We start from the raw sequence: 10432 nt of genomic DNA, 5'->3' as shown, positions 1-10432 counted from the left end.
CTGGATATTAGTGCTCTTGTAGTATGTTTTTGTCAGATGGAATCAGACTCTCTCAGACAATGCTCAAGGACATTTATTATACCTCTTTTAGTCTAAGCTTTCCAGTAAACCCTATCAAACTACACAATAACATCAGATTACATTTAAAGTTAAAACATAATAGACTTCAAAAAAAGGACACCCTTTCATTTGTCTTTTAATTCAGTAGCCCTTAATTTTAAAGTTATTTTCCAAAACCTAAAAAAAAAAAACAAAAAAAAAAACAAAAAAAAAAAAAAAAAACACCTGTTTTTAAGAAAAGCTAAACTTCTGACAAATTGCTAGGTCCTGAATCTCTGATATTTGAAAGTCCCTGTGAGTTAAATTAAGTAATTTTGGACTTGAGTCCAGAAATATTCTTTTTTTTTCCTTTTTTTTTTTTTCTAATCACTATCTTAAATCATCTACGTTTTTATGCTACTTTCACTATGTGAACTGGTTTGCAAGGATTTTGGATGACTTTTCTCATACTATAACAGAAATTGATTCAGTCCTATCCTGTGACAACTCTTGCATGTGGAAGTCCTCTTCTGCTGTTCCATGCTCCATTACAAATTACCTGACTTTATGCATTTATGTTTTGTACCCACTACTCCTCTATGCTCATCCTGACCAGACATCACTGCTGTTTTTCTTGCTTCAAACTAAAAACTTATAACAGAGCAGTTGTATTCCATGCTTCTGCCTATGTTATGTTGAGGTCCAAGACCTCGTTATACTCTTCAGTCACTCTATAGGTAACTCAACCTCTATCAGTGTGTAAGCAGGTACTAGAAAAAATGCTTGAGTGAAGCAGTCTACTTGAGTTAACATTCACAGTCAGAGCTCTGTGACCATTTTAAGTTGATGAAGAGTGACTCTTTATCCCGGATCTTCTTAATCTACCCAGCTCCCCACAGGCTGGGAATGACACAGAGATTTCTACCTGCCCCAGTCCTGGAGACTCTACTAAATGGCTATAAAATGCATACCCATGCTTGTAATATAAATCTGCGGCGTGAAAGAGATGACAAAGTACTTCAATATTTTCACACCTGTTAAACTCATCAGTAAATTTAACAGTCATTAAGTCATTGCATTATAATGGTTGTGCGATTGATTCAGCTAGGAAATATGTTGGCAATTTTCCAGCTGCCCGCTCTGCTTTGCGCGTTGCCTGGATTGGCTGGCCTCTCTCTGCCTGCGTTACCTGTTTTCTGCCCCGCGGTCAGAAGTGTGCTATGTCCCACTTTAAAGGTGTATTTGTTTAAATGTTAATTCAATCACACTTGGCCCATTCGGTTTTTTGATAACTTATCACAGTGGTGTGCACGGTGGCCTGCGCTTAACTGGATTCGAAAACAATACCCTGGCCTGGCAATTTTCAGCCTCTCCGTACACCTGAAAGCTCTTATAGTGGGATACTCCTTCTCTCTCCCCTAATGTCACATAGTTGCATCTAAAAAATTGACTCTATAAAACCAGAGGAACAGCAGATATAAAAAGAACTGTAAGCTCTGCCTTCATCTGCTAAGATCAAATCCATCAACTGCACTCTGCATCCTTAGGTGCAGAAAACATTTCTATATACCGCTCCCAAACATTTTTATCTTCATAGCATGGGCATGTGACAATACAGCAGCAGTTATTTTTATTTTGACAATACTTTTTGTCTTTCCAATAATGGAAAACATGCATCGAATGCAATCCAGATATTCAGTTAAATAATGCACGTCATTTACAAAGTAAAAAAAACAAAACAGAAAACAATGTTAAGACAACCGCACAAAGCAAAAATACGCTGCCACAAGAAATGACTATAACCAGAACTTAAAATACAACCAGGACTCATTTGATAAAAATGTTACACAATAGTATATATTATGCACATATTTAGCTTTGTCTTAAGAAGGAGCCTAATACGTAGACCTTTAGCAATTGCAGTATCTCAGAGATGACACTGCCTTTCCAGCTAGTCCAAACAGTAGTTCATTTGCCCTCTACATCTCAGACTGTGTACAATGCAGCAAGCAACAAACATTACAGGCACAGCTTTTATCAGGAGTTTTCATTCACTCTTGTGTCTTCCGTTTTTGTCCCTCACCCGTATGGGGTACAGCTGAACAGGTTCCTGTCTTCCATCTGAATTTCCTGTGAAAGACACAATAAATATAAGGTCATCAGTATATTTCAAATGACAGGACTTGTACCCTAACAGTGTTGAAAAGTAACCCTCAGAGCACACGTTGGCCACTGCAGAATATTTTTGAAGAATTTTTCAAACCCGGACCAGATTTGCTTTTTCATGTTGTTAAACCAGGCTTTGGAAAATTATGCAGAGAGATACTCTGAGCGATTTAAAAAGCAAAGACAAAACAATCCAGGTCCTCTGAACAGCCTAAAATAATAATAAATCCTAACAGTACAAAGTAGCCAGTATTGTTTTGTGACCTGGCAAGATTTATGACTCAGGGTACAGATATGTCTTAAAACCAGTGCACACTACTGTGATGACGGCACAAATCGCTGACCCACCAACACTGAATGATGTCAATACAAGGAACTGGTTATAACATATTTATCGAAGACCACACAAGAAGTTTATCACAAAACTGAAAAATAAACCATACTTTCCCAAGTTCCAGCCTAGTCCTGTAAGGCCTTCTTTCTTCTATTATCTGCAGTGTACCTCTTAAGAGAACCGGTTGGCTGTTTTGCTCCATTTTCTTTAATACTAGACTTCAGTGCATATTTGGTTTATCTTTCTTTCCTTCAGGACAGAATTTCATAGCAATAATTTTGGCTGCAAAAGAACCGTTGTTCTAGTTTATAATGATCTGAAGTAGTACAAATACAAAGGCATTTCAGGTGTAACCACAGGGAATAACTGACAGACTAAAACGCAAACGTTCCAGGCAAACCACATCAAAGCAAACATTTCAATTAATTTTAATACATGGGAAAGTAATTGTGCATTCAAAATGAGTCAAATGAGTCAATTTAGTTTACTCCTGCAATGCAAAGCCGCAAAAGCCCTGACTTTGTCTTCTGCATTGCCTCTAGATATCCCACAATATATTCTGTCCTACAATATAACTTCTACAAACAATACAGTATGCAAACCCATGAATATTCCATTTTGTAATATTTACACCTTCACAGAATGGTACTGCATCAAAGCAGCGGGCAGTCACTCACACAGCAGCATCTGTGTGGTCAGGTGTAAGGCAGATATTAGAAGATAAGAAATGAACTTTTATAAGAAAATAAGAGTTCATTTTACAGACTGATCTTTGGTATATCCACCTTTAGCACTGAAAGCCTCCCAGGTTCAGTATCTTCCCCGAGAGCATTTCATTATTTCATATATTTAACAAAACCAGATTCAACTGTCTTCAGTCAAGCCACAGTTTTCAAAAACAGCTTACCTGAGGAAAAAAAAATAAAAAAATATTAAAAAAAAGGAAAGAAAAGAAAATTGCTACAATGTCCTTCCACATGCATCACAAGGGGTAACTGTGAAGCTCAACATGCAATGCCTAGTATGGAGTACACATTTTTAGACACCAAAAACTAAAAGAAATGAAGGCAATTAGAGATGCCTGAAGTATGCATTCTATGAACAAAAGGAAATCTTTTGAATTGATGTCAGTAATTAGCGCACATCAAGTCCTTAAAGAAGCTTGCATCAGACCACATCAAGTGCTTAAAGAAGCTTAAGAATTTACACCACTGTGATTTCTTAAAGCAGCTTAAAAGGCACTTTCTGCTCTTTCTCTTTTAAAGATAAAAGAGGCCAGGGATCACGCCAGGAGTCTTGTGGTATTAAGTTACATACATCTGACACCTGAAGTCATATGAGACACACAACCCTTATCAAAAAAAAATACAGTCTATGGTGCTTGCAACAATGATAAAAAGTCTAAAAACGTGAGTCAAGTGCAGTATGAAGGTTAAAAACCAAATGGCAAATAAAGTAATGTCTTTATCGTCTAAAAGACGGTGTCTTTAAATTTAAGTTAGCATATTTTCAGTCAACCTCATAACCCTGGGAGCCTGGTTTGAGATCTGAGTTTAGCAACAGGAGAAGTCAAGATGCCGTTTTAAGGTGATTCCCTTGCACGTGTTACGTTACCCTGCTCCCAACAGAGCAATGAATTTAACTACATCATAAGCAAATGAGTTTCATTATGGTAAGTTTACAGTTGAGGACACCGTTAATTGCTAAAGCTTTGCAGCAGACTGACGTGGTGTACGTGTATTTAGTATGTGCTGAGCGGTAAAACGCTAGAAAGTGGACAAAATCATGTGTGATGCTCCAGGCATGACAAGTAGCGGATAAAAACGTGCCCCCATCAAACGAGGCGCGATAATTTGCTTGTACAATTACTGTATGCTCGTGCACGCCCCGCAGCGCACTGAGGCGCTCCCCATGCCTCTCTTGGGGTCCCTTCCCCTTGGCAACCGAGGGGCGGGGCCGGCCGTTACGTCACGGCCACTGCCCCCCGGGGCCGCCCTGACCACGCGCTCGGGGCGCCGCGCGACCTTTGCTTCGCTTTCCGCTGTGCGCATGCGCCGTGCGCCTGCCCCCTTTCCCCGCCCGTTACGTCACAGCGCTCCGCACGGCGCCTTCCGCAGGAAGCGCGAGGCAGCCCGCCTGCCGCAACCTATCTCGCTAGCCTGCGGCGCCGCGACATTAACATTGACAGACAGGCGTTCTAACCAATCAGAAGCCGATAGGGGGCTCTGATTGGCTAGCGCGCCAGAGTGGGCGGGCGGTAGGTTGCGGCGCGGTTTGGCTGCACCGACACCGGGTTACATAGGGCGGAGTCCGGCGTGTCCTTGGGCAGACGCCGGGCGGTGCGGGGCGGCCGGGGAAAGGCGGTGGCGGCGGGGCAGGTGCGGGGGCCGCGGCCTGCGGGGGGCATGGGTCTAGGCTTGGCGGGCCTGGGCTCCGCTTCCTGCCGCTGGGGCTGGAGCCTGGGCCTGGGCCTGGGCGCTGCCGTGTCCCGGCGGGACCGTTAAGGACCGTTAGGGCCGGGCCGGGCCGGGCCGGGGGGGTCTGGCTGTGTGTAACGTTCAAACCCAGCGGGTGCCGCTGGAGTGTAGGCGTTCAGGGCAGTTCCTGGGTGCGCGGGCCGCGGATGTGGTGTTGGGAGCCAGCACGGGTCCCGGCAGAGCCCCCGTGGGGGAATTGACCTTGGTGTTGGCGCGCTGACCTCTCCGTGTGTTCCCGCTCTAGCGCTGAAGATGGGGGACGTCGAGAAGGGCAAGAAGATCTTCGTGCAGAAATGCTCCCAGTGCCATACGGTTGAGAAGGGAGGCAAGCACAAGACCGGACCCAACCTACACGGCCTGTTTGGGCGCAAGACTGGGCAGGCTGAGGGCTTCTCGTACACAGATGCTAATAAGAATAAAGGTAAGCGTAAAGGTGCTTCTCTGGGTTACTGGGGGCAAAAACGTTCAGTTCTTGATGATAGTCTTAGAAGTATCAAAGTTTTAAGTATCTGTCAGAAAGTAAAATAACATAGAGGACAAGGAAAGAAATGTGTGTCACTTTTGACAGCTCCAAACAAATTTTTTCTTCTTTCCAGGTATCACCTGGGGTGAGGATACTCTGATGGAGTATTTGGAAAATCCAAAGAAGTATATCCCAGGAACAAAGATGATTTTCGCGGGTATTAAGAAGAAGTCCGAGAGAGCAGACTTAATAGCATATCTCAAAGATGCCACTGCGAAGTAGAAGTTATCTGCTGCCTTATTTATTTCACAAAGGAGATGGCAATGGAAATATCTGTGACAAGATTGGTTTTTAAACATTCTATTTTTACATGTACCATGTCTAACCTTAAAATTGGTCTTACCCATCAGATAACGTTGCTCATGGTGGGATGCTGGACTACACGCTTGTTTGGCAGCCACTAACTTATGGAAACTATGTAATTGGATTGATTTAAATGAATATAATGTTCAGTCATTCTTGATCATGGAATTAAAAAAAAAACAACAAAACAACACCTCTGGCCTCTTCATTGTTTAAAAAAAAAAAGCATTGAATGAGTAATTGTTAATAGTATAACAGGTTTGGCAGCCTAACTTTTCCAGATGAAAAAGGAGGATGGGCCTTGGCATCTTCCACCATAAGTCTGTGACATTACTTTAAAGATTTGCTTAAAAAAAAAAATAATTAAAAAATATTTTTCTAAGTTTGATCAGTACAAGGTGTTATGTTATATATTAGTCTGTCTAAAGCTTGGAATAAGAATACAATTTCACTTTCTTACTAATTGTGAAATGGTAACTGTGCTCAGGCACTTTTATCTAGGGGAAGCATGTTACTTGATTTATCTGGACTTTGACAATTGCATGCACCAGTAGAGTATAACTCCAGAAACCTCTTCATTTTTGTAAATGTTATTGAAACCATGTGTTCAGTAAGTCTTCAGAAAACAGCAATTTGTAGTGTAATGAAAGAAAAACATGATGTTCTGGAAAGATAATCACTAAAGACCAAGTTGAGAGTTAACAAAATCTTATTTCAGCAGAAGCGCTAACCTAAAATCTACTGTTAAAAGCAACTTCTGATGAAGAGGTACAGGAATAAATGCAGTGGTAGACTAAAAGGAAACAGTCTTCCTCTGTGCCTGCCTGGAGCCTATATCACTACAGAAGGTTCTGTTTCATGTGTAAAGCAGTATTCTAGCATTCTAACTGCATTTTTTTCAAATTAAGTGAATTGTTCAGCTGAATGTATTTACTGTGTATCAACAGTAAGGCACAACTTGGAGTGATCAATCTGATAAATTAAAAGTATTGAAAGTTTTGTTTGCTGTATGTGTCTGAAATTAAGTGAGAAACAGTGGGGGCAAAGAGGAAAGTTGGGTGTCTGGCTTTGTCATTACAAGACAAGAAAAAGCTCAGCATGAAAAAAGTAAATGCTAATGGAGCTAGTGTGAAAAGTACTCTGTGTGGCAAAGTTTGAAAGTATTTCAAACTAGAACCAGCACAGCTAGGCTATCCTACCTGTTTTTTAACACTACTTTTGTTGCACTTCCCAAAGTGGATGGGGTGGAAAACTCAAAATAGCATGAAAGCTGTAGGTGTGCTGCAGAATTGATATTTCTGAGTTACGTCAGGTAGAACAGCGTGCTTAACAATCAAGTTTTGAAGGGCTGTTAGTCACAGTACACGACAAGAATTAAGATTAACCACTGAGACATTTTGTTAGTATTACTGTATGTTTTGTGACTTTTTAAAACTGAATGCACAAGTAGTGCTTCCTGCAAATAGGAAGGCAGACCTAATATTAACCAACATCAGTTTCCTCACAAAACCTTGTTCAGAGAGATGCTCAAGCTGTAGTTAATTACTATCAGATTTTTCAGAAGTAGCGTTTATTGTGGCACCTTTATGGCTATGCAGAACTCAACAGCTTTCACCATGCCAAAATCCTCATGGAGCAGCCCTAGGTGCAGAAGGTAACCTTACCCAGCTCTGCAGCATTCTGAAATGATTAAGATGCTTTGCATAAAGAGTGTTGTGAAGCTTTCTGTTCCATCAGCACCTTTATGAAATGACAAAAGACTTTTTTTTTTTTTTCAAGCTGTTCTTCCCTAGTTAGGCTGGAAAAGAAACAGACTAGAGAGGATTTTGCAGTAAGGTGGCATTTAAGTCTGCACAAGCAACAATTTACAAGAATAAAGTTATGTAATTGGAAAACCTTCAGGAGAAAGCAGTGATCCTTTGATCAAAGGTAATTGTACACAGTTTAACTTGTTTGGTTCTATCTGTCTGCATTTTGGAGGCCTTTCTATAGGAGGCAGTGCAAGCTCATACATACCACTGGAGGGGGAGAAAACAACTTTTTCATTCTAGACGGGTGATGCATCCTTATTTGCATTTTGGAGGAAACCTTCGTCACTTCTAAAATTTCATCTTGCTCTCTATGCATACAGCGCTGGTTAGCAAGAGTTCACAAGCTTTGTTGTAGTAAATAGCTAGCATCCGTTCCATCTAATACAGTTGGACGGGCACGCTGCACAGTATTTCTACAAGTGGCTCTGCAAATTAAAATTATCAAAAGGAAGAATGTTAGATTGTCACTCATTGAGGTTAATATGAATGTAAGTATGATTTTGTTTTTTGGGGGAGAGATCCAAATGGGTTGTGGAATCATACTTGAGTTCTTTGATTTCAAGTTTTACAGAATAGGAGGAGTGAGGCTTGCCTTTGTTTTATGAAGCAGCAGGTGTAGTGTTTTGCTTTTTGATAATGCTACCAGTCTAAATGTGACATTTCAGTAGTTTCTTAATAGTTCCAAATTAAGGAGTCAAAGCACCATTGCCAAACATTGCTTAACCCCATAAATATCGTTCTTGGCTGCAGGTTACATATTTGATGGGGCATGCCTTTGAAACTGATCTGGCAATGTTTTCACGTGTAGTTATGCAGATGCATTAAGATTGTCAATAATGACTAGACAAAAGGTAAAATTTTAAAATACACTTTTTTATAGTGTGTGTTACAATATCAGTGGTCCAAAACAAATACATGGATACATTGGGCTTCTCTTACAGGGGAGAACAGAAATTGAACTTGTAATAGTAAAGGAACTATTAGATATTCTAGTCTCTCGTATATATCAAAGGCCAATAAAATTTTCTGGATTACAACTAGCCATTTGCCTTTATCTAAAACACATGTAAAAAACATCCAAAAATCTTCCAGGACCAAAGCCAACAAAATTCTGTGTTGCTACATGTAGGATGAGTTGAACGGTTTAAAACTGATGTCCTGAAAACCAGGTTATTCCGAGAGGGGAGCAGCCCCGAGCTAGCAAGAAGAAATGCTAACCCTGGGAAAGGGTGTGAAATCCTGTCCATTTCCAATGCTGTAACGGCTGAGTCAGGACTCCAGATGGTTACATCCATCTGCTCATGATTCAGAGCTTGCATGTAAGTACTTGCATGTCTTTTTCCACAATTACTCTTTTAATCTGAAATAGAAAAAGCATGACGGTCACCTTTTGAATAATTAATTTCTGGTGAGAGGTCTCACAGGAGGTGAGGGACTTGGATTACATTTGTTTTGGTGACAGGATGCCAATTTACATTCCTAGATTTCTAGAAGACTGCTTCAACCACCAAGCTGAACATGCAATAGGACAAAGATATTCTGTACTTCTTCTAGAACTGTCATTATGCAAAAGCAGAGCCAGAAAGAAAATGAGCAAGGAGGAGCTAACTATAGAAGAGCATTCAAAACACATACCTTGGAGCAGGGAAGAAGTAGTGTTCTTTCCGGGTTGTTTATGCATTTAATTTTAAACAGCCTTGTATAAAAATAACCTGGCAGTGGAGATCAGAAGTCAATCAGAAGTCAAACCACTCTAGTGGTTTTACATCTCACTAACAGGGTTCACTGGAGCTTTCTGCTGCAGGACAGTGTTTGCTTAGGCAATGTGAACCCCTGCCTTGTTCCCAATCACACGTTTTCCAAATGCATCTTCCCTTTCCTTATCATCCAGGTCTCTGAAACACATTTTTGTATGTTAGACTGTGCTGTCCTCATCTCACCACACTGCCAGTCTGTTGGTCATAGGCACCCAAAAGCTATTGAAAGGAAGCATCAAAGAGCGTTCTCGTCTTTATGGTACCCTGCAGAAATTCACTACTCATGCCCCCAGTCAGTCATGATTACTTGATGACAAATTCTTTTAAGATGTCTGATGGTTCTTAATCTGTGGTAATGTCTTTTATTGGCCTTTTTTAGTTCTAAGCTAATGCAGCTAACTCAAGCTGGTAGTTTTACATGACTTTTGGCTGCACTTTTTTTTTTTCTTACTGTGAGCTGCAGCCTGGGAGCTGACCAGTAGTTTTGCTCAGCTTTCCCTGATATGTAGTACTTTCAGACAAATAGGAGAAATGCCCCACATACAATGAATTAAAAAATAAAAAATAAAAAAATACCATTGGTGTCACCTATGTGTCACCAGTATCATTAAGAGCCTGGTGCCCTTACTCAGATTCCATTGCAGGACGGTGCCTACGTTGACGGGAACCAGCCTTTCACAGAAACACACAAACACAGGATGGTCGAGGTTGGCAGGGACCTCTGAAGATCATCAACTGGAGAACAAGTCTTACGAGGAGCGGCTGAGGGAGCTGGGGTTGTTCAGCCTGGAGAAGAGGAGGCTCAGGGGCAACCTTATCGCTCTCTACAGGTACCTTAAAGGAGGCTGTAGCGAGGTGGGGGTTGGTCTGTTCTCCCACGTGCCTGGTGACACGACGAGGGGGAATGGGCTAAAGTTGTGCCAGGGGAGGTTTAGGTTGGATATTAGGAAGAACTTCTTTACCGAAAGGGTTGTTAGGCATTGGAAAGGGCTGCCCAGGGAAGTGGTTGAGTCACCATCCCT

General features: G+C 41.3%; 1 protein-coding gene and 1 long non-coding RNA gene across 3 annotated transcripts; one reads left to right on the top strand and one right to left on the bottom strand.

The window, feature by feature from the left end:
* Positions 1–1649: 1649 nt before the first annotated feature.
* On the bottom strand, positions 1650–4591 carry LOC308190893. The gene is made up of 3 exons (XR_013947557.1): positions 4409–4591; positions 2649–3446; positions 1650–2169 (listed from the first exon to the last, which is right to left on the bottom strand). It is a non-coding gene; the product is annotated as an uncharacterized lncRNA (long non-coding RNA).
* Positions 4592–4663: 72 nt separating this feature from the next.
* On the top strand, positions 4664–6030 carry CYCS (cytochrome c, somatic). 2 transcript variants are annotated; one of them, XM_080582692.1, is made up of 3 exons: positions 4664–4796; positions 5261–5437; positions 5613–6030. In XM_080582692.1, the coding sequence occupies exons 2-3, from the start codon at positions 5269–5271 to the stop codon at positions 5759–5761; spliced, it is 318 nt and encodes a 105-aa protein (XP_080438818.1). In that variant the 5' UTR covers positions 4664–4796; positions 5261–5268; the 3' UTR covers positions 5762–6030. The 2 variants fall into 2 exon arrangements, with proteins under 2 accessions (XP_080438818.1, XP_080438817.1); XM_080582691.1 differs by lacking the exon at positions 4664–4796 and adding an exon at positions 4797–4917.
* The last annotated feature ends 4402 nt before the right edge of the window (positions 6031–10432 follow it).

Source organism: Anser brachyrhynchus (genome assembly GCF_964034855.1).
Source record: "Anser brachyrhynchus genome assembly, chromosome: 2".
Lineage (NCBI taxonomy): Eukaryota > Metazoa > Chordata > Aves > Anseriformes > Anatidae > Anser > Anser brachyrhynchus.
Note: the sequence above shows the minus strand (reverse complement) of the source record. Positions and strands in the feature narration are given on the sequence as shown.